Here is a 24,092-nt window from a genome sequence, read left to right as displayed (position 1 = left end):
AAAAAAATAATCTAAACATATCAAAATATATTATATTGTTCAACAAAATAAAAGTCATTGGTGAGACTTAAGACACATTTAAGTCCTCCTCCACTTCATCCTCTCCCTTCAGACTTTGCCTGCGTTCACCACGTTCCATAGGGATACCGATCTCTTTTTGCAGGGCCTCGAGGCTGGCCTGGCTGACATAGTACCGGACATTCTGCGATGGCAAAAGCTTCTGAAGCTCCTCCAGCTTACGGTAGGCCTGGGGGAGACAGAGGGAATGAAGATAAAAAGCGTTTAAAAAGTGTTTGTCTGAGGACTTTATCACTTTCTTTAACAGAGTGCAGAAGTTTTCCTTTACCTAAGTTTTATTTGACCTGATAAAAAAGTTAGAAAAATGATAGTCACCACTTGAAAGTTGCCTTGCTGACAGTGGTGCTCCACAAGGAAACCAAATGCGTCTCCAATCCTGACAGCAGGGTCCAACTCTGGCTCCTCCAGCAGGGCTTCACATAACCGTACAGCTTCACCAGCATCCTCTGTGTACAACCTGCAGACAAAGGCAAATTTTGGGCAATAAAGGACATCAAAGAAATGCCTTTTTTGGAAAAGGAAAAAGGGATTTTTTAAATTAATGTAAGTTATATTAATACCTGCGTGCGTGGACAAACTTCTTGATTAGGGTGATTTTGTGCTGCAGGTCAGCCAGTCTTGCTTCTTGCTGTCCACCTGAAGAGTCCTTTGCTTTTGAGACGCACTTGAAAGCCTCAGTCAAAGCATCTAGAGCCTTTTCATAGTTCTGGTAATCATCAATCTCCACCTTCACAAAGGTAAACAAAAGGAAACGTTGTCTACTGAGCATTTAACATAGTTTCTGCATGTAAATTTAATTTTTTTTTTCCAAAACTACATAGTTCCTCTTTACAGTTGCAACAACTTCATAGTAACTTTTTTCCTACTTAAAATGCTTGTAGGTATTTAAGGTCCTAAACTGACTAACTAACTTCTTCCAAAATGATTACTGTTACTGTCAGCGTATTACTCTACCTGAGCACAGGCTTCATAGAAGCCAGCAAGCAGGTCCAGTGCCCTGCCTTTAGTGTAGAAACCAATGATTGTCTTCAAGATCTCCGGATTATTCCGCCAGTCCAGGGACTGGAGGTAGTTGGCAGCCATGATGAAAAGCTCCTTCTGGCGAGAAACATTGGCAAAGAATACGATTTTCTCGGTGTCGCCTGACTTCAGGAGTGCCCTCATGGCCTGTTTGAGAAAGATAAACATTTTTAAGGTTTAACTATGTATTTTTAACTTGCATGCACATACCTGCAAGATGCTCTAAGCTTGTCGAGAATCAACATAGGTCTACCACATATTGCAGTATTACCTTGAGCTTGTTGCCCGCTTGTGTGTATTTCTTGGTAGCCAGGTGGTAATTGCCCTGGCGCATGCAGCAGTCAGCTATCCTCTCCAGCAGCTCCTTCCGGGCCTCTTCAGATAAGTCTTTTGAATCTGTCACAGTCATCCTCTCCGCAAGTTCCTCTGTGATGGTCAAGTTCTGGGTCACACACAACTCCAGGGCTTGATTGTACTTTGTTCATGTACACACGCAAATGAAGAAACACACATAAGTTTGCACATATTAACTGATATTTCCAATGTAAATGTGAAGATGTTTCACAAACATCCTACCTTCTTGGCTGCTACCAGTAACTCCACAGCCTTATCATACTGGGAATGTGTGATGAAGAAGTCAGAGCAGCGTGCCAGGATGGCTGGGTCAGAGTTCTCGTTCAGATCCTCTGCGATCATTTGAAGAATAGCGAATTGTTGCGTTGCAAAGGCCAGCTCCAGAGCTTTGGAGACATATCCAGCCTACAGTGAAGAAAATGGCAAAAAAAAAAAAAAAAAGCAAACTGCTGTCACAAAACATATTCCCTTTTTTTCACCCATTAACCTTTGTTCAGTATGAATATATGATGCAATGCTCCCCCCTTGTGGAGTGTTTAAGAATGCGCCAATAAGAGCAGCCATTGAGAAAAAAAGTAAAAAATTAGCTGGGACCTTGTGGTAGAGCTCGACAGCTCGGTCCATGTGGGTTCCTTTCTCCTCATAGTAACAGGCAGCCTCCATCATGTCCTCTGGGTTGCTGAGCAGAGCCAGGTTCATCAGCTGGTCGTCCAGACCATTCTCCTGTTTAGACACAAATCAACCAACCCACTGAGAGACTACAGCACAGCAATAACAATGAAGGTTGAACATTTTGAAAGAATACAGTCTTGTTTTTAGCGACTGAGGATAAAATGCCAATGAATATCACAATCAATGTTGATTCATAAATAACCTGTCTGTGGGGCATTCACAGAGATAACCAACTAAGAATGTGCAGAGAAGTACACAGTGGAGGAACTTACCTTACAAAGGCGTATAGCATTGTTGTAGGCCTGGGCTCGTGTGTAGAAGTGGACGGCCTGTTTGATGTCATCATGGCCCTCGTAATGTCTGGCCAGGTGGTATGACGCTGCCCTGTCACCTGTGTCATTGGCTATCTCAGATGCCTAATAAAATATGTAAGTACATAATCACATTCATGAAAAACTCACTACTGCAATACACAGCTATGTATTCTGCAAGTGCAAACAATAAGGATTAAATCACAATGGAAGTTTTATTGACTACAAATTCACAATTTATTAATGAGGGTTTATATAATGTGTTGCACTGCATAAGTAGTTGCTATTAGCATGCATCTAAGAAGCGTATTGACTCTTGATTATTCATTATACAGCATCTATGCCTTATTTTGCATGACTATATTCTACAGCTGCTAACTCACCATTAATGATGGTTTTCCATCAATAACCTCCTGATCACTGCTTATTGATAGTAATCAAGGAAGTTGATGTACAATTATAATGCTCGATGCTCTCATGCTTTGCCTAGTATGGTCCAGGTGGTTAGGCTAGGTGGTTAGTATGCTAACATCATAGTATAATAACTCATTGTCATAACTTCAAAACTGTTATTTTTATTCTTCAGTGTTTTTTAACTGAACTCTTACATATTGCCCCTTTAATATCAAGCACTGACAGTAAAACATACACGTTTCATGTCCACCCTAATACAACATATTGTATTATTCACCTTCTGAATGTTCCCCATGTAACAGTGGACTCGAACAAGGGAGAGGTAATCCTGGGCACATTCATAGTAACGCAGAGCTGAATCCATGTCTGACTGGCTCTCCAGGTACTGAGCCCACCACTTATAGATGTTCCTGGATGGATAAGATGTTTAAATGTATGAATATAGTGAGAGTATTGTGGTATGAAAGGGCTTTTATCATCAGAATAAACGTACTTGTCTTTCATTTTGTTAACGTAGATCTCTAGAGACGGCGTGTCATCCTGCAGCATTCTGGGCACTTCGACCCTGTGTGTGTCTGAATTCTCATAACTGGAACAAAAAGGCTGACAATCAAACTTTGTTCCCACAGTAATTTTGCCCCATCAATATTCAATATAAACACAGAACAGATTCTGCCTTACTATGCCAGGGCACGAGTCTTGTCGCCCATGGACTCCAGATATTTGGCATAATTGTAGTAGGTGGTGCGTAGATGGATGCGGTCGCGGTTCTCAGCTGTTTCCAGAGCTTGCTCCCATTGGCCAGAAGCCTGATAGAAATTGTTCAGCAGGTCGTAGCGTTGACAGGACCTGTACAACTTCTCTGCATCTTCCTATTGGAGGACAGGAAATGATGATGGAAAGATAAGTCAGGAAAGTCCCACGGTCTCTGTGTGGCACAATGCTTCGAGGGTAAAAAGAGGCCATGTTATTTGTGGCCAAAGGATGTGGCCAAAGAGAAAAATGTTGTCTTGATGTGTTCCATGATCTGGAGTGATGATGGCTTTTAAGGTGTTATTAGCTTATATGTTCTCTATAGCATTGTCTACCATGTTTACTTTTTTTATATATAGCTTGGTTTTGAGTAAAAGAAAGAATAGTACATCAGTATATCGACATCAAGGACACCTTATTCCAGAAAACAAATGAATAAACTTTTCAACATTGTCTTTAAGTCCTCTGATACTTTAGTATCCTACCAGCATGCCGAGCTGAATGGCCAACATGGCCACTTGGGCTTCTGGCTCCGGCTCAGCCTCCGCCTCCTTCAGAGCTTTCGCTGCCCTGGCATTTCCCATATTCCCAAGGCACACACGTGCCACATCCAGCCGGCGGGTTTTCACACACATCCGTGCCATGTTTTCCCATACCGCTTTACTAAGGAGAGAAGAGAAATGGCTTGTTTGTCGGGGATATGTGTAATCACTGCATGGGTGTTTCATTATTCAACAGTGAAAACAGTTAAACAGATGTACATACAGTTATTCACAGTTTTGTCCTTAGTTTACATTTGCAAAAGGTGACAAATATGCCTTTCAGTCTAACTCACCAGTACTAGTACTAGCACTAGTATTGTAGTATTTATTTCAACATTTATCAAGAAAATAACCTCCTCCATACAAACACTATATATATAAGATAAAAGAATGTGTGCAGGACTTTAACTCAAAGCGAGAGGCGTGATTTTCTTCTGCTGTCTTTCCTTTTTTTTCCTCTTGTCCTGCTGACGCAAATCAGTCCCTCTGCCCCCTTTTTCTTTTTGCTTCAATTCCAAATTTAAGATTCCACAGCCATCTGGTCTCTATTTGCGTACCCACCCTCCTCCTTGCTTTAGCTGATACAGATGTGGGCTGTTTATTAAAGTTAGGCAACAGGAAATACCCGAAATCTTTAGGGGCCATACTATAAGAGGGGGAGCAGCGGCCAAGTGAAGAAAAAGAAAGCAAGGGTAGCCAAGATCTTGCTCTATATGGTAACAGAAATCCGACCCTGAAACCAAAAGTGAAATACTTTACAATGTCGAGAAAAACAGAGCTTGCTGTGCACAGAGCGGCAAGATCTAGGGAGCCCAAAAAGGAAAGACAAGAGAAGGAACAGGTCTACATTTGGCCTCTCTTCCCATCCTCCTTTCCTCTCAGGAAACACATCCTGTTGCTGGGCTGAGTGTGGCAGCCAATATGTTTGTTGCGAGAGAGAGAGAGAGAGAGAGAGAGAGAGAGAGAGAGAGAGAGAGAGAAGACTTTAGCAAACGCCCCCCGGGCTCCAGACAAAAGAATACACAAGCGTGACGTCTAAGAAGGGGGTCTTTTGGACACTCTCGCACACAAACACACTGACACGCACACATTTAAAGCGATCATCATGGAGGGAGCTTGTTAAAAGTTGCAAACTGATGTCTCGGACCAGGACGAACAGCAGCTCCCCCACATTTCAACTCTGACCTCAAGGATTTGCAGAGAAACAGAGCGAAGGAGAGAGAGAGAGGGAAGGACAGAGAGAAGCAAAAGGAGGTGGGTTAAAGGACTTCTTGTTCTCCAGTCAGGCAGTATTCTAGTTGAGCGCAAACCTCAGTCAAGCCACTGGTGAGTCAGATCGGAGCAACATCGTTCTTGGAAACTGCACATATTTGCATCTGTACTAATCCGAGGGAACGTGAAGTGGCTGGAGAAAAGACGAAAAGAAAACGAACCAGAAAAACAATCTGCTGCATGCACAGAGAAGCCAGACGCACACACAGAAGTCAATGCAATAGGCAAAGCACTGAAAAAAGGGAAAAGGAGAAGATAAAGTTAAAAGCAGGGAGAAAACCAAGCAAAGACCAAGATCCAATAGTCAAGGAGCAGCCAGCCAGAGCCAGTGGAATGGACCTAGGTGTCAGTTGGATTAACCCCGGCGTACCCGCAGTGCTGTCTGAGGAGGAGGGCTAAGGATCTGCTGCGACGACAACAACCACCTCCTGAATGAGGATGAACGGAGATGTCCTTTAGCTAAGTCTCAAGACAACACTCTTGTCAATTCCACCTCCGTGTGAGCTGGGGCAACACTCGCTTACAGCTGGAGGAGGAGGTGGAGGTGGAGAGGAGCCAGGGGGCCCAGAGCACTGCTGGTGCCCTGGAGGAGAGGCGAGGGAGCGGGCAGGACACTGAGGAGCAACAGGGGACCGAGGAGGGGCACGAGGGAGGAGGAGAGGTGGCGCGCGGTGGCAGGCGTCGTATGGCTGTGCAGAGGCTAGTGGCGGCGGCGGTGGCGGTAGCCCTGCTCTCCCTAGTCTTAAACAATGTTGCAGCCTTCACCCCCAGCTGGGTCCTGCAGGCGCTGGAGGACGGACGCAAGCGGAGCGTGGGACTGTGGAAGATGTGCCCCACAGGTGGGGAAAGGGGCCGTGACGACGACCAGGATGGGAGACGAGTGCAGGGGACCCAGAGGCAGTGCGTAGGCCTGGGATGGGGCTCTGAGTATGCAGGCTACCAAGAATCCCGCAGCACTGTCAAATGTAAGTTTTTATGCCTGTTTTCATACTCGTGTTTGAATGTTAGTTTTTGGTTTTTTTTAACTAAAAATGTATAACATTTCAGGATGAACACATTTCAAGGTGACAAATGCATTTCACATCAGAGTGGTTAATTGATTGATTGGTATTATCCAACATGTATGAAGACTGAAAACAACAGATCAATGCAAACAACAGCACTTTTAGGCCACTGACACAAATACATGGATATATTTGTGTAAACAGCAGCACATGGCAGCCAGCCAATAATGTATTATTTTTTTTTAAAGCCAAATACATCAAGTTCTTTTTGTTGAGCACTTGTGTTCCTGACATGTTTTGAGTAAAAATGTTATCAGGGTGAGTCAGAGTTGCGGAGTATTAGTGTGCTCTGCTAAATTAAGCTCCATTGAGATATTTTCATTCAAGAACAAGCGTGGGAAACGCTGATGGCCCATTGGTCAGCTTTACTGTGCACAATGGGCAGCAATGCCTACTGATGTCAGACAAAGACGTGCTTCGAGGTTTTGTGTTGCACAACCATTCAGATGAATTTAGGCTCAACCTGACTCGTCATGCGCTTCCAATTAAAGAATTTTGACTAGTGCAGAAAAAATGACACAGCTCGTTTTCTGGTCCCTCAAGTGCAGTTTGACATGATGCGGGCATGTAACCTGATGGCAACCGTGGCCCTGACTGTCGGTCAGCTGATCTTCCTCCTTGGCCTGGTCGAGCTGCCCTTCATCACACAGGAATCCCAGTGGTGGGAGGAGGCCATTGCTGCGCTCTTCCAGCTAGCCAGTGAGTATGAGCACTTCTATTTCTATTTGTTTGCTTCAACATAAAGAAACATCTTTCTGATGCGAATGTTACGTATCCTTCTATGCAATATACTGTTCATGGCACGAAAAAATAGAGGCTTCAGAGCAAAGTTCACACGCTCTCCGGTGCAGTGACAAAGAGAGGGCTCGAGTGGCTGACTCTCCAACACTGAAGATCAGTTCTGAGGGCAAAATCTACAGGAGGACACTGAACAGAACCTCATGCAAAAGCAAACCTCCTGCATCGAGTTTTGCTCAATGAAATGTCTTTTAAAACTGCACATTTTTGCGTAATATAAGCCTAAACCCACAATAAATGTGGATAATGTAGGGGAAATGTGACCAGTGGACTCAACTTACTTCACTAATGTAAATCATCATTTTATTCCTACCTGTCTTCATTTAAACAGGGTTTTCCCAAACTGTAGTGTTTGATTTAAGTGTACAGAGAAAAAATATTTCTCTGTACCGAAAAAAAAAGATGAGGGAGAATAAGAAACCAGGAGGATAAAGAGGGCCATCCTAAGGATTAATTATCATGAGACACAACTAAGAGTAGCCATGCTGACAAACCCCCTCTACAACCAACACCCATCCCTCAATCCACCCCACTGTGCCACATTAAGTGTTGGCTGGTATGGCCTGTCCCAGTGCCCCTGCTGAGGAAGTGTGCTGTGTGTGCAGTGGTCCCTCAGTCGGTTGGTATCATTGTGGCAGTGCGGCATGAAGGGGGTCTGCTCTGGGTCTAAATTTAGTCCCAGTCCAGAATCCATGGGCCAGAGTTGCAGCGAGCCAGGGAGCGACTGTCGGGCGCCAGGATATCCCTGCTCAGGACGAGGAAATGTCTGTGACTACCTGTTATGCAAACCCCCGAGCTGAAGAAGGAAAAAGAGGGGAGGGGGGAACGGACGGGAAAGACAGTTTTCGACAGGGACTGTGTGTTTGTGTGTGCGCTGGCAGGAGGAATTATGCGCATGCAGGTTTTGTGTGTGTATGTGTGTGTGTGTTGTGATTGTGTGTTTATCGTGTGTTTTGGTAGAGAAATGTCCCGTGGTACATGTGACAACAGGGTGGGAATTGTCTCCGTCTAGATAAGCTGGCGGAGCTTTTAAGTCTGTGTTTACAAAATGTCCGAGGGCAGCAGCAAATAAAGAATCTGCTCTTTGTCGTTGCCGTCTTTAGCACGCATTGCAACAGGGATGAGGACTTTTGTCTAAGCCTTGGTGAGAGGATTGAGACCCACCCAGCACAACAGTATATTCTAATATTAGACACCACCAGTCAAACTTTGGTTAGCAGGAACTCGGCTCTCTAAAGTAAAGTAAAGAAAATGGCCAAATAACCATATTTCACATTTAATTATCACCAACATGGATGCTGGACATTGATTGCAGTTTAAGTAATGTGGTCAATGATAATCATGATGATTCATAACTGTTGGCTTCAGTAACAATAGTGACAAAGTACACAGCTATTTCCCCGACATCTATAAACAGCAATGCTCTTTTACCATCTCACCATAAATGGTCACCAAAGAGAGACATACAGTGATGATATATATCTTGGCAAATGGAATGTCCCAAACCAAATCTAGAACATGCAATTCAATTCAAGAGGAATGAGGTTTTCATCATGCAGCTATGCTTGTCAGTGTGGTTTCTATATTTACCGGTATCTAACTTTCTTTTCATTTGGGAGTTTAAAAAAACAACAGAGAACTAAGATTAGTTTGACAAATAAAATCCCAACTCAAGGTCAGTTTTTTTAAGCTCCTTCCAGGGCTTTCACCTTCAGTATCAGACTGTCCTCATCAGCAGTTCATGTTAATCAAGGATTAACGTTAAATCTACAGCTGAAACGATTTGGAATCTGTTTTGATAACCTATTGAATCGTTTCTGCCATTTTTGAAAAGACAAGACCAAGAGTCCACAGTCCACACAATTGGCTATGAATGTTGAATACCAAATTTCATCATAATCCAAAAAATGTTGAGAAATTTAATTTGTCTCACATCATGAGACAGTTATAAGGATACTCTGTCTGGGAAACATTAACATCTCTGTGAAGACTGAGATATTTCACTGGACAAATGCAAACTCTGACATACAAATGACCCCTGGAAATCCATTAATTAGTTGCTGATATATTTCAGTTGGGGCCAAACAGGTGGGCCGATCAACAGAGTGGGCATTGTTATCTTTCCGGTCAGAACACTAGCATTTGGGATTATACGTTGTTACTAATTAACAATTATACAGAGGATTCACCAGTAATTAAAGTTATTTAGTTGCCTTAAATAAGCTGCAAAATACTCCTTAAATCTGTAAATAAGAGCATCCAAAATACCTTAAGAACGGCCCCCCTTTACCCAATTTATCGTCAAGTAAAAGGGCCTACTTCCTACCTCTAAGTAAAGAAAGCTTTTACCATTCAGTAATTAATCCCCCGTTCATACTTAAGACCTCCCCCACTGAGTCAGTGAATGGGCCTCGGCTCTGAATGAATGGGGATATTTTTACCCATCATCCTCTTTCTCTGGAGTGTTTTCATTTTCAATCGTGCCAAATGCTCAGTTATTGCAAGCCGACTGTGGAATAACAATATCCAGTTCCATTCAGTGATATCTCTGCAGCGTTGGCAGAGTCCGGGGATGAAAGCACAATATTGGTCATTTCACCTCCGGAATGTGTTTTCTGAATGGACGCAGCTCTAACATGCTGTGACTGCCGGTCAAGTCTCTCTGTGATGCACTTAATCATTTCTTTTAATTCTGAGGAACTACATCTGTGAGACTAAATTCTGCTTTGTTATATTTGGCTCATGGAGGAGTCCAACTTCCCAGAAATCCGTGGCTCATCGGATTCCAAGTAATAAGGGAGTCATACAGTCGTGAGAGATACACCCAGGCAGGCTTGTCTCTTCAATCAATTATGTGCTCTTTAAGAATAAACCAAGACATTCCTCACTAAGGGAAAACAACTCAGCTAAATGAATTTCCAAGACGTGGCCTTAGGTTAAGAATTGTTTAGATTTTCTCCGTGACAGATCATGTCAAATGTCCAGCAAATTTATTAACCTCTAAGCTTAGGGTGTGGAGGAGTGGGAGGGAAGGAAGGATGGAAAGAGGAAGAAGAGGAAGGAAGTTTGATTGATAAGTCAGTGCCAAAAAAGAGGTTCACACAGCCCACCCCTGGCTGGAACCTGGAGGACAGGAGATTATTCATTTTCTTGGATAAGGAGCCAGACAGGTTAAACATGAAGAGATTGAGCAAACAGTTGCATTCTTGAGCGTACACACGGTGGTAGACACGCGATGATACACAGACACAATTATTCACATCCTCACTTAAAACAATGACGGCCATGCTTTAGAGGCAGAGAAAAGAATAAAATTAACTCGCTGACAGCTTCAGGAAACGGACTGATTCATATCCTAAAGCACCAACATCCATATTTCCAGTGATTATTTTTGGTCCCTATATTTATACCACTCAGGACGGGGCAGATTTTCAGACTACATTATTGTTAAACTATTGCTAGGCTCCAGACCAGACTTGAATGCTGTGAATGACTGATGGACTGGGGGATACTTTCATGGCATGAAAATACGTGTGATTTCATACACACTAGGGCTTGCAACTAACAATTATCTTCATTAGTGTTTATTCTGATGGTTAATCTCATGAATAATCAATTAAAAGTTTAGTCTATAGGATGTAAAAAAAATTCCCAGAGCCCAAAGTGATGTCTTAAATTGTTTATTTTGTCAACCTACAGTCCAAAAGTCCTTCTTTCAACTAATTAATTTATTGACTAATCATTCCAGTACTAATACACACCTCTAAAGTAAAGTAAAGAAGTAAAGAATAAGGAAAGCCGTGGCCCATGGAGACAATGAATAACTTCCTACCACGGATAATGTCAATAAATGAAAGCAAAGATCAGAGAAACAGCACAGAATTGGAGGCCCTAACATGCAGACAGGGGTTCCTCATCGCGTGAGTTAAACTTCTGTGAATCAAAGAAATCAGCAGATAAAACATCTCAAAGGCTCTCCCTGTGCACATACTCATGCTCTGATATTTTTACACTATTCAGAACTTTGATCCCGAGGTCTCAGAAGTTCTTCCCAAGAGGAAACAGATTTCCAAATTCAAAGGCCTCACACAGAGCTCCCGCTGAACTGTAAAATACAGGGCTGAAGTGATGCCTTAATGTCCACATGTAGGATATCAAAAAGCCACTCTGACATTTTAAATTACTTTAGACTTTATAACTGGCCTGTAGATTTAAAATTCTGTATTCTGAATACCCAGTAAAGTAAACCTAGAAACAGGCCAAGCAATGTTTTCTTTTCTGCGACCAGTTCTTAATCATGTTTGCGGCGTCACTCTATGGATAACAATGTCTATCAGTCCAGACAGAAGGATCTCAGCTACTATGAGGGAGACTGCTTTGAATTTTGCACAAACATTCATGATCCCCTGAGGATGAAATCTATTGATTTTGACAATCCAATTTTCATCTACCATCATTGCTACAAATTTTACATTTGCAAAACTAATCAAAGTCAATTTGTGTTCAGAGCTAATGTTGGCATGCCAACACGAGAGGGGAACATGGTTAAACAGGTAATGGTCAGAATGGGGGAGCAACATGGACGCCAAAAACAAGTTGTTTTGCATTTTATCTCTCAAAGTTAAAACAACCAAGAAAGCGGATTCCAATATTTGCTTAACAAGGAAGAGCAAAGGAAACGATACAATGACTATACAATACATTCTCTTGATAATTTGTCGATACAGTGGATTGAACATTAGGCCCCTGCTTTCTGTTTGCATAAAAGCATCTGGGTTCCACTTCAACTGGGCTGAAATGATTCCTTACAACAAAAGCACACATCAATAAATATGTATTAATGTAAAGCATGACACAGCAGCACACAAACAACAAATTGCTTTTCATAAATGGATTCAACCATAAATAAGTGTGGCAGTGCATGTTCACCGATGTTCCTTTCCTCTCTGTGTTCCTTTGTAGGTTTTGTGCTGGTGATTGGACTCGTGACCTTCTACAGGATCGGGCCCTACACACACCTCTCCTACTCTTGCTACTTGGACATAGCAGCATGCCTGCTGGCCACAATGGCCGCAGCCATGCTCATCTGGAACATTTTACATCGCCGCGATGACTGCCTTGCACCTCGAGTTATAATCATCAGTCGCTCACTGGCATCGCCTTTCCACCCGCGTCTAGACAATGACTACGTGGAGTCACCTTGTTGAGCCAACGAAGTGTAACAGACTACAGTGACGGGACTGTCAGCTATCCATGTTGGAGTTCAGCTAGGAGCCTCCTGTGTGACTCTCAAGAGAAGAGGACATTTATGTGGTTCCACATCAGTTGGATTAACATGAACCTGCAATTGTAAAACTCTATATTTCACAAGTTCTCCCACCGTAAACAAAGATATAAGAATTATTTTGCTGCTTAATGCACAAAAGTTACAGATTTAACTTAAATTTCTGCATAAGCAGACCTTAACTTTGAAAACATATTCAACATTGTATGATGTTTCATTTATTCATGCTTGGATAAGCTGATTGATAGCTAAATATGCATTATGAAATATGAAACATCCTGCTTTTGGAAAGATCAAGCTGGAACTTGACCTATTTTGTTCTATGTGCACTTGTTAAACAGCCTCCTGCATAATTATAAATTGGACATATTGAAAGGTGTTGAAAATATAATACCTGAATACCTCATAATTGTTTTCGTCCATTTAAAGCTTATTACAATTCTAATACCTACTAATATTAACAATATACTATGATGCAAGTAAGTAGGTAAACTAACAAGGTAAAAGGAGAGTCGATTTGGCTTAACCAAATCACTTACGATATTTTAAATCAGCCAATGAGAGGTGATATTTGGATAAAAAAAATGTACCTACCGAAAGACATGAAGGAATATTCTCTCTCTGAGTCATTGCCATGAGAATATTACTTCTCTTATAAAAAGGAAAATAAAAAAGCCAAATTACCTGCAATTAATGAACTGATTTTGATTTTGCCTCATTTTTTCAACTGATCAAATGTTTTGGCAATGTACTGCATTTTCATTTTTCAGGATGCTTTCCATATGAAACTCTGCTCGCTTGTGGTACATAATGTATACTTAAATTAATATAATATAGTTGTATAAAGATTAGTGCTATCATTAGTAGTAGTAGTCATATTGTGACCATATCACACTTCTGCAAAGAACTCAAAGCTTTCAGTGTGGTCTTCCACATTGCCAAGCATAGGGGCACATTAAAATAATAATATAACATTTAAATTCAATAAATTTGTCGGTAAATATACGAACACAATGGTCGTTTTTGTTGCTGTTGTTTTGGTGTCCAACACCACACCTAACATATGAACAACAGAGCACTTCATTAAACATATTTTGTTACACAGAGCCTAACATGTATCATCTGTTTAACTTTTAACAAAGAGACTTTCATGACAGTGTCTCTGATATTCTAAACGCAAGGTCCACTTACTAACTTTTAACTGAGCTTTCGACCATATATCTGAGCTTGGAATCATTCTAAACTCTAAAAAATTACCCTCAATTTCTCTTCTGATCCTGTGGCGAAAGGAAAAAAATGTCATGGGCAGACAAAATGTTATACTTTTTTGACTTTTAATAACCAGCCCGCACACAGTGCTGGATCAGAATAGGTCAACACATACCAACAAATTTGTATTAATGTTAAGGTGCAATATGTAAGATATGGCAACAATGTTAGTTGGAATCATTAAAAAAATTAAAACTAACATCACCAATAGAGTGTGAAAAAAACAACAGCACAGCTACCTGCCCCATCTCATACTACCATTCTGTGCTTGAAGTCTGCTTAGGGCCACTAACTGCAAGGCTAATTTAGCTAACTAGCTAAGGGCAGCCAACAGCTTTAACTAAGGGTTACAGCAAGAGTACTGTGAGCAGAAATTAAGGTTTCCTCTGGTGATATGCTGCCCCCTGCATGTTTGGAGTGACCTTGGACAGGCGGAAATTTAATTTTAAACATCAAAGATTCACTGAAATTATCAGCAGAGTCTAAATAAGTAGCAGTTTTGACGTAATGATATCTATGGATTGTGTTGCAATCTCTCTACTGAAGTTAGCATGCTAACCAGTTCGCCCTAAACCTTCTGTGATAGCAGCGTAAACACAAACATTTGTCCATTCGTTGAGTGAAATGCTGCCCCCCACTTGTTTTGAGGAGGAATTTGACAGGTGGCCAGTTCTGATATATTGCACCTTTAATATCTGTGCAGCCTTTGGATGAAAATCTGATTGTAGATGTGTGATACTTCTGACAATTATGTATGACAACCATGTATGAGAGCATTTTGCTTTGGAGTCATACTAAAAATTATGATATTTTCACCGAAGAAGGCTCTTAGACATTGTGAAAGCTAAAGAAGAGTAGTCAGGGGTCATGGATGTCAAGACTGATGATTGCCCTAGTCTATATGAACTGTCACTTGATTAGTTAGTTAGTTAGTTAGTTAGTTCCACTCCAAAAAGACTCCTTCACAGATTAATGACCAGTGAGTGTAAAGGAAAAAATTAATATGAATATTTTGTGCAATAAAAAGGCTAACAGCAGAAAAGAACTCCATGCTTCAGTGAAGTACATAGGGGTCACATGTACTGCAACATCGTCAGTTGTTGCTTCACCCCTGAGCCCTTCCGAAGGTGTTTTTGTTCCTAATGGAAACAAGGAGTTTAACTTTTAAATAGCAAATGTACTGGCAAAAAGACAGTAAGGCAAGGCATGCATTCATACAGGCAGATAACCCTGCAGCATGTCACCTAAAGTCAAGGACAACATGAATGAGAGGAAGTAGCACAGTCGGGACTGAATAGAGACATTCCAACCTGTATCTGACAGGCTGCTCCAGGAGGCAGGGGAACTTTCATACTGAGAATATCTGATTTTGAAAATGCTCATCATTTTTTGTACTTAGGGACAACATCGAGTAAAGCCCCATTGACAGACAGAGACTGGATTATAAAGCCTCTTCTGATATAAACATCATAGTACTGCCACATTCCTTTTTAAGATCTGGGTGGTGGATTTTATCGGTCACACAAGTTGCAGTGCTGTGAAAACCTAAATAAGACAGAATGCAATAACTGCTAATCGTTTTTGACATATATTTAGTTGAAACGGTACAAAGACAGCATATTTATTGCTTTACCTCATCAACTTAATTGTTTTTTGTAAATATGTGCTTATTCTAAATTTGATGCCGGCAACATGTTTCAAACAAGTTGGGACAGAGGCAAAAAAAGACTGGGAGACTTGTGGAGAGCTCAGAAAACACCTGTCTGGAACATCCCACAGGTAAAAAGGTTTACTGGGAAAACAGGCGATCATATCATCCTTGAAAAAGATCAGCCAATCAATCAAGTATGGGATGAAGGTCACCATTTTTTAAAATTATAATCCATAATATAATTAAACGATGAAGAGAATCTGGAGTAATTGCATGCACATAAGGGGCAAGGCCCAAAAGTAATACTGAATGGGTGTGATCTTTGATCTGTCAGGCGGCACAGCGTTACATCCGACCTGTTTGTAGAAAGGATATTACCAAATGGGCTTGGGAATACTTCGGAAAACCAGTCTCGGGAAACACAAAAGCAAAAGCAATATATTAACTCATCTGGAAAGGACTGATGTGAAAAGTTCAAATTTAAAATTGGTTTTAGAAACCACAGATGTCGTGTCCGCCACGCAAAAGGGGAAAAGGACCATCCTGATTGTTAGTGGTGCAAAGTTCAAAACCACCATAAATGCTGAGAATCTGAGCAAAATATGCTGCCATCCAGTCAATGTCTTCTTCAGGGACATCTCTGCTTATTCCATTAAGACAATGTCAAGTCACAATGTGCATGTGTTACAACAGCATGGCTTTCTAGTACGTAGGGATAGGCGATATACCCGGCCTGGCTGATTCGCTCACTGTCCAAGTTATTTTTTTTTTATTTTGGGGTGTCAAATTTAGAATGAGCATATGTTTACAAAAGACAATAAAGATTATTAAGGAGATAATCAAGAAGAATTTGTAAGTCATTGCATTCTCTTTGTACTGACATCTTACACATGTACGCATGTGAAAAGTCTATATCCACCCTCCAGCCTCCAACAGATATCTTTATCATTTTTCATATACAACCTGAGTTCTGGATCGCCAGCCAGTCTCTGACTATGAGAACCTTTTTTCAATTAAAAACCTGTGCTGTAGAGACAAGTCCCAGTAGATACAGGTTAATGTGTCAGGAAGTATATATTCCTGTGGGTGGAGATATACGGGAATCAAACACAATAAAGATCTAAAAAAAAAAAAAGAAGCTGCAGTAAAAATAGCCATCAATGAGGAACTTAGTAAATCTGTCATCACTTCAATTAAATGCTCTGGAATATCCGGCCAGTGAGGTATGCTAGTTTCCCATTTGTGTCAGGATTGTACGTGCGCAAGCAATACCACAGCAGAATTCAGAACGAGTGCTCTGAATCACGTATTCTGCCAAAGATAATATCAGATCTCTGCTGAAATTACATATATGTTTCCAAAAGATACACACACACACACACACACACACAGACGGAGGAACGGACACGCACATCCTTTTAGTGACCTGATTCAATGTTTGCAAGAATTGAAAGGCACTCCTTTTGGACCAAACTGGTAGGGGGATCTGATGTGTGTCTGTGTGTGCGCATGTTTGAGTCACAGCATGTTTAGAAAAGTACATCCCTTCAGAACACACCCGCACACTAACAGAAACAGTCACATATATACAGATTGAAGAGTTCCTTCCCAGAGCACAGACACAGAAAAAGTCCTTAATCATGTCCTGTGTTTAAAATCCTATTTCATGTGCTAACATAAACAAATAAAAGCATGCCCAGCATCGGGGTATGATTCACAATCTGCTGAGCTTAGTCTTATGTTCAAATAGTGGTGTAACTTTGGGCAATTTTGATTCAACCTCGATCACCTGTCAGACTTAAAGAGAGCATGTCAAAGTTAAAGCTACAAAACTATTGTAGTAGTTTTCCTCTATGTTGACCTCAACAGTCCAAGGTGTCAAATGAAATGTGGAGTCAAGAGTGGCAACAATGCCCCATTCTCAGTGTTTGTCAAAAGCAATAAGTTACTGCTCTCCCACTGCAAACCACTGTAAAGAATTCTGAGAAGCGTCAAGGCTGCAGAAACAATGCTATCCCTATGGCCTTTGATTAGCCTTTGAACTAAAGCGCCCATGAAAAGGACCACTGGCAGCAATGATGACAGCGATCAGACAGGGGGGATGTGCCCACGGCAGGCATGCCCTCCTGCACGTCTGCACTGCCTTACCTCTTGATGAGCTTGATGGACTTGAAGGCTTCGTCCATATCGCCGATGGTCAGGTAAAAGCTGAAGTTGAGCATGGCGTCGCGGGTGGCCTTCTCGCAGTTCTCCAGGCCCACAAAGTCTCTGAGAGCTCGCCTGGACACCATGTGGGGGAACTGGGCAACAGACCCCCTCGGCGGCTGGGGAGGCACAGATGATGTGGAAATCTCTGGTAACCCTGGATCTCTCTCACCCAGCTGAAAATGGGATAGAACAGATAGGAGAGATCGGTAAACATGTGATTCACAATCAATAAGGAATGAGGCATGTTGTGAAGCACAAGCATTATTACAAAAGGTAGTGTGATGAGATAAATCATGGGGGAAAACGGGCTTTGGAGAATGGACAGCGATAGAGCAAACCACACAACAACGAAGCACCACAAAACAAATCTATTCATGTCAAGGTGGATGGGAATTGGACACAGCATAGTGAGATCTAGATAATTCAGGGATGCACTTGTGCTGCTTTATTTATAGCTTGAATGCAGCATACACAAGGCATACACAATCACGATACTGGAGTTTTCTGAACAGACTGTAGGGGACAGACACTTACTTCTGGTTGAAAGACACCCCCCCTCCGAAATAAAAGCTGGGGTGTGTGAGACCAAACACACAAGAATAGTGATGATTGGTGCAAACCAAAATACAAAGACCACATTTAAGAGAACTCAAGATGAAACAGTCTGCCTTCAACTTTTCAGAGTTAAACCCCCCGCTGAAGAGACAACATACAAGCAGAACAGAGTGTTCTCACCTTACAGCTGAAACAATAGTAGGGCACATCCAGAGCGAGGAGCGCCTGCAGGCCTGAAGGTTTAGGATAGCAGTCCTGCAGCAGGAGCCCGTGCTCCTGCGTACAAAAGAGCGTCACCACTGACACGTCCGTCTGAGCAGAAAGAAGACAACAACACACTTTAATTTACTTTAAATCACATGCATAAATCTATACAGAACCATCTCAGTGTCCAGTTTACCGTATCCAGGAAGTTAGTTGATGAGGATTCAGAGCTGATCGGCACCGTCTCGCAAACAAAAAGACGAGGTTCACTCTCGTCCCAGAAGTGAGAAACCGGGCAGCGACCGCTGAGCTCTGTCTCTTGAAACTGCTGTCTGGAATACAAAGAAGACATGTACAGTGTGAGATAACCAGAGAAGAAACTCTGAAACGGGAAGAATACAACATAAAAGGTTCGTACAGCCTCTCAAAAGTAACTTCCAAGTGTTTTTTTAAGCACTTTCAAGGTACCCTAACCAAAAACTTGTTATCATCACATCTAACTTGTTACTATGAATGCAATTGTGAAAAATAAAATAGACAAAATTCCTTTATATGCACCGCAAACCCTTCGGTCTACAGCAACGGCAGTTACCTTTCACTTTCTTCGTGCTGTGAGATACCACTCGACGGTCTGCCAATGAAGAAGTCAAAGTGTGTCACAGTGTCCATCTCGACGTCATAGAAGTACACTTTGTGATCAGGTCGTCCATTAACCTGAGGGGAGGGTTTACATACAGTTCAGTTAACAGAAATATTCACACGACATGGTCACATTTTAAGATACTGACAATAAGCATGAGGTACTCATGACTTCTATAAGAAATATTAGTATCAGCTCTCAAAAACAGATTTCAGAAAGAAGAGGATGACCAGTATGTGTTGTCCATTCACCTGAGAGATTAGGATGCTGACTTGGCTGCCGTTGGCGTTACATTTGACTGAGCTCAACGCTCCCAGATTAGCAATCTGGTCAGTCAGGTTCTTAGCACTGCAGTGAGCTTTGGCATCTCTATAAAGAAACATGGTAAGAACAGTACTTTTAATGCATAAATTGTCAATGTGCAGAAATGTATTACATATGGAAGCTAGCTGTCATCATTTTACTACCTTTTTTAACTAAAGGAAGTGAAACAGCATCCACATTAATATACCTTCGGGAGAGGTCAAAGACTCTGATGTGCGCTGTGTCAGTGCCTACCACCAGGTAGGACTGACACACACTGAGTAGTACAGGGTTGCCCTCTGCCTTGGAGAAGGTCAGTAGCTGCTTCACAGTGCCCTGAACAGAGAAGAGGAAAGAAGATTACTCGCCAATGAACCATATTTAGGACAACAAATGCCACGTTTGATACATCTCTGTGTTTAAGTGAATCTTGGTTAGTAAGGTTCTATCGGGGGACAACAGACCTGTGGCGTACGAATCTGGACCCTGTTAGGTTCCACAGTGTAGAGGTTCTCTCCATGCACAGCTACAATGTGCGAATCACAAGGAAAGGATCCTGGGAAGTTGAGAAGACAGAAGCGGAGAAATTTCACAAATGAAAACTGGGATAAAGGCCTGAAGAATCGGTGCAGTTTATAAAATGTTTCATCTGAGAGATGCAGTTTGGTTCATTTACTTAGTGTAAGTGTTGTACCTGTATTGCGAAGAACTGTCCCTGAGAGCTCATACACAGTGATCTGCTTGCCACTCCAGACTGTCACTGAATCCTGCAGGTTTGCCAACACACATCCAGTTACCATGACATCAATTTTAGCTTTAGTTATTGACAAACCAGTGTGTAGGAGTTCAGTATCTTTTGTTAAGTGCAGAGAAATATCAGCTCCACACTCTCCACTTCTCAGCTCCTCAATTACCTTGGTAACACACACTCCCTTGATGTGCATGTCAGACTGCAGAGCAAGGTGAGCTCCTGTGCTGAACTGAGTGACGCTGAGCTGGGTCGGAGTGAGCTGCACTGCTGCCACCTGCTGGCTGAAATGGGCTGACATCACATGCTCACACAGGATCAGCACTGTGTTTGAGTTGTTGGCCGCCAGCAGGTTCAGGCTAGAGCCCCACTGAAATGGAAGGTTCAAAGTGAACTTCACATACACATATTGATGTTGTTAAGTTTGTCTTACATTATTTGACTAAACAAATGTTATGTCCTAATGCTGGTCCAGTCAGTACCTGTAGCTGAACAACATTTCCCTGTATCTCTGTGGGCGTCTGAAGCTTCCACTGGGCCTTGGTGTCACCTCTGTTGCTGCCAGGCTGCACCACCATCCTCCACAATGCTATGCGCCCATGACTGGTACCAGCTGCCAAGATTTCTGAGAAGGAAGCAACGTTATACAAAAGCAGTGAGGCTTTTTGAGGTTTGAAACAAGTTTGCACACCAATAGATTGATTTTGACAATCAAGGTTTGAAATAAAACAACTTGAAACCAAACAAATCTTGAAAACAGCACCTTATACTGTTCACACTATCAGACAAATGTTTTGCAGTTACCTTTTCCAGCACAGTGTGAAACACAGTTGATCATCTCTCCTCTCTCAAACCCCAGAGTCTCGTCGAGCTGTAATACATAGTTGTCATCTCGCTCCAGGTCCCACAGCCTGAAAAATTAAAAGCAACAGATATTCAGACACACACAGCTATAAATTGGGAATATACAGCATAACAGGGAGTGTAGACTGACCTGATGACATGTTCCCCTGTTGCTGTGATGAGGAGGCTGTTGCCTGTCCAGACAATGTCTACGTTCTGCCCGGTCTTGCTGCTCAACTTGACCTGTCATGAAAAAACGTGGTCACAAACTAACCTGTATTTCAGTTCAAACACTCAATGGGGCCTTTATGGTGATCTGTAAAGTGCAGTACAAACACAAGCCATTAAAAATACTTCAGTAGATGAAAATATGCTGATTTTAGTATACCTTCATAAATTCCTGGGCTCCTCCCTCTGGTCCGAGAGTGTACTGTGACAACATCATGGTCTCTGTGATCACAGCAAGTGCCTCTCTTTTCTCAAGGTAGAAGAGTTTCTTTATTGCACCCTCCACACTGAGAAGAGTGCTTGTCTTGCAAAATTCATCCACACCGTGGACCTTTCCTAGAAACATGGCACATAGAGTTAAAGATGAGAAAAGTAAGATATTAGCTCATAGTACATCATCACATATGATTGTGAGGTTGTTTTTGTTGTCACTCTGCCAAAGTGGGCTTAATGTGTGTTTTTTTCTGAAAATGAGTGTAACATGGCTTAACATGGTTTATTAATCCGAATTTATGGCTGGATTAAATGTAATTCATTAAGACTGTTATATTCTCTCTCAACACTCTCCAGATTCCTTTTGGCCACACTGTTTTAGACAGCAGACCTGAAAAGAGAGTTACTATCTTTGTAAGACATCATTTTAAACCACAATGGTTTTTTGATTGTGAGCCATCTCAGAGAGAATGGTCATTGCTGAAAATCACTGGTCAGCAATAATGACTGCTAAAGAAAGCATGCTCGCTTTAAGGCAGGAATTTACTTGAAAATGCTGCACACAACAAAAAGACTAAATCTTACCATCTGCAGTGCTGACGTAGAATGCAAGGCCCTCCTGTGGGCCCATCTTCAGAGGTGCGCCCTTCCAGCTGAACATGTCCAGAGCGCTCTCATCTCCACTCACTGATGCCCGGGCTAGCTTTGCTACATCACTGTAACACAAATAGGGTCCAGCTATTTGCAAAACCGCATTAATGACCAACTCAGTTCATTGGATGCTATTTACTTACTCCCCAGGTGAGGCTGGTCTGAAGACGCAGCAAGTCAGAGGTTTGTTGTAATCATGCTTCACAAGGTGGTTACTTTGAAGTCTTCCTCTGGCATCTACCTTCCATACTGCAAGCGCTCCATTCTGTCATTCAATAATCACATGTTATTTATGCGGTACATTAAGAAGAAATCTAAATTGCAAGTATTCCCAGAAAAAAAGCATCTTCATCATACACACTATTCTACAAATGCATTAGTATGTCAACATGACCCCTACATATAAGCATGAGTATACAGTGATTGCAACGCACTCACTTGATCACCAGTTACCAACCGGCTGCCAGATCCACTCCACTCCAGCAATGTGATGCAGGCCGTGTGTGTGCTGGGAAGACCTGTTTGATCTCCTGAGGGGTGTGTCAGCAGCACTACCTCTCCATTCTCCCATCCTAGTGCCAGCAGTGGCTTTGTGGGATGCCAGCGCAGCACTGTGGGCTGGTAAGGACGCTCCAAATGGCAGCTCTCCACATACTCTCCCTGCAAGCAGACAGGGATGAAGTGTGCAAGTATCGTTAAGTATTATGTGAGCATCAATGATATTCACAGAGAGGGGCACAGTGTGTGTACCTGCTGCAGGTAGAGGTCCACATTGCCTCCAGTGGTGGGGCTGCTTGAGGCCACGGCCAGGACAGGAAGAGCAGGGTGCCAGGTCAACTGAGAGGGCACACCACTGCTCCCAGGGGCCTCAATACGGTGGTCAAAGTACACCGCCATGTCCCCAGTGCTCCTCCCTGGATGGGAGAGAAGAAACAGTGGATGGGAGTTTGGTGATCCTCCACATGTACATGTACTGTATGGTTTGTTTTCACGTTTTTGCATTTGCTGTGCAGTGCACAGTCCCTTTCCTAGCTACTTATGATTCCTTGGGTAACGTTATCATTTCACTTTATGTGTAACGTTAACTGACTTAGTAAGCTAGTTCCCGACTGGGTACAAACACATAATGCAGACTTAAACTGAGCTTCACTTGGTGGCCTGTGTTATCAGCCCCCACAAACGTTAGTTGTGCTATGTTACTAATGGTTAAATTAGCTTTAGCTGCTAACATTAGCTAAGCTAGATAAGCTAGCCAAAGTTAGCATCAATTGCTGGCACTCGCCACAGCAAAATGAAGCTAACCTCCCGGTGAAATGGGAAGAAGACCGACCTCGCTGCCGTGTTCGTCAGGTTAACGCCGACGAGGTCGTTTATTCTCGGAATAACTCAAAACATCGACCGTAACTTCCACGGCTGCTGTGTGGTTAGCCTCCTGTCTGATCAAAAGAGCGTCTCCCCTAGTTGCCCCTGACAACTCGAAGGCTGGACAGGAGGAGGAGTTACGGAAAAGAGCGAACGTAGCCGGGAAACAACGAGCACAAGCCGAGCTGTTGTCGAAGTTGACAGCAGGCCAATCTCGCAAAAATGTTGACATTTTAGTTTTTTTATATCAAAAAAAAGTAAAATAAAAAAAGGTTATTTTATTATTAGACTATTGACTTACATTTAAATATTCAAATCCTACTATGCTGGTTTTGCAAATTATCCCCATTGTCATTATAACAGGTATTTGTGCTATAATTTAGAGCATTCATATTACATTAATTTTATGTATACTGTATAGTGTATGTTCTTTTTTACTTCATTTACTCAGTGCTTTGTTATATTTTTTCTTCTATCATATTGTTTATATTATGCTCAAATATATTTGGTTTTGAAAATATCTCATTAAACATTTTCTGTGTGTGCAGCATGGAGGTGGCTTTATGTCCTTTGAAATGAGCATTCTTATATAATGACAAAGGAAACACCTTGAAATTTAATGGGGATCACAGTATAACCATACCAAAAGGGACAC

General features: G+C 42.1%; 2 protein-coding genes across 2 annotated transcripts; one reads left to right on the top strand and one right to left on the bottom strand.

Moving 5' to 3' along the window:
* Positions 1–18: 18 nt before the first annotated feature.
* ift140 (intraflagellar transport 140 homolog (Chlamydomonas)) lies at positions 19–23,555 on the bottom strand. The gene is made up of 30 exons (XM_037081634.1): positions 23,406–23,555; positions 22,826–22,989; positions 22,514–22,735; positions 22,219–22,340; positions 22,010–22,140; positions 21,372–21,547; positions 21,135–21,226; positions 20,945–21,051; positions 20,623–20,765; positions 20,307–20,510; positions 20,087–20,159; positions 19,857–19,948; positions 19,601–19,728; positions 19,341–19,458; positions 19,042–19,163; positions 18,646–18,781; positions 18,426–18,557; positions 17,631–17,863; positions 4,088–4,265; positions 3,531–3,721; positions 3,343–3,438; positions 3,127–3,259; positions 2,397–2,540; positions 2,047–2,175; positions 1,675–1,857; positions 1,370–1,573; positions 1,033–1,245; positions 639–805; positions 394–535; positions 19–247 (listed from the first exon to the last, which is right to left on the bottom strand). The coding sequence occupies exons 2-30, from the start codon at positions 22,970–22,972 to the stop codon at positions 68–70; spliced, it is 4,338 nt and encodes a 1,445-aa protein (XP_036937529.1). The 5' UTR covers positions 22,973–22,989; positions 23,406–23,555; the 3' UTR covers positions 19–67.
* Positions 5,117–13,668, top strand: tmem204 (transmembrane protein 204). Its single transcript, XM_037081635.1, has 3 exons — positions 5,117–6,381; positions 7,024–7,179; positions 12,241–13,668. Exons 1-3 carry the CDS (start codon positions 6,102–6,104, stop codon positions 12,483–12,485), a joined length of 681 nt encoding a protein of 226 aa, XP_036937530.1. The 5' UTR covers positions 5,117–6,101; the 3' UTR covers positions 12,486–13,668.
* Positions 23,556–24,092: the final 537 nt, after the last annotated feature.

This window comes from Acanthopagrus latus, chromosome 20, assembly GCF_904848185.1.
Source record: "Acanthopagrus latus isolate v.2019 chromosome 20, fAcaLat1.1, whole genome shotgun sequence".
NCBI lineage: Eukaryota > Metazoa > Chordata > Actinopteri > Spariformes > Sparidae > Acanthopagrus > Acanthopagrus latus.
The sequence above is the reverse complement of the archived record's forward strand: the minus strand, read 5'-3'. Positions and strand labels throughout refer to the sequence as shown.

What these genes read in the sequence shown, in the direction of transcription:
- ift140 (XM_037081634.1), bottom strand. Translation starts at nt 22,972, where the DNA reads ATGGCGGTGTACTTTGACCACCGTATTGAGGCCCCTGGGAGCAGTGGT. An exon ending in AGACCAGCCTCACCTGGGGA is followed by an intron (nt 22,141 to 22,218) that starts GTAAGTAAATAG and finishes TTTGTGTTACAG; the next exon opens with TGATGTAGCAAAGCTAGCCC. An exon ending in TCCAGATTCGTACGCCACAG is followed by an intron (nt 19,729 to 19,856) that starts GTCTGTTGTCCC and finishes TTCTCTGTTCAG; the next exon opens with GGCACTGTGAAGCAGCTACT.
- tmem204 (XM_037081635.1), top strand. Translation starts at nt 6,102, where the DNA reads ATGGCTGTGCAGAGGCTAGTGGCGGCGGCGGTGGCGGTAGCCCTGCTC. An exon ending in ATCCCGCAGCACTGTCAAAT is followed by an intron (nt 6,382 to 7,023) that starts GTAAGTTTTTAT and finishes TGGTCCCTCAAG; the next exon opens with TGCAGTTTGACATGATGCGG. An exon ending in TGCGCTCTTCCAGCTAGCCA is followed by an intron (nt 7,180 to 12,240) that starts GTGAGTATGAGC and finishes GTTCCTTTGTAG; the next exon opens with GTTTTGTGCTGGTGATTGGA.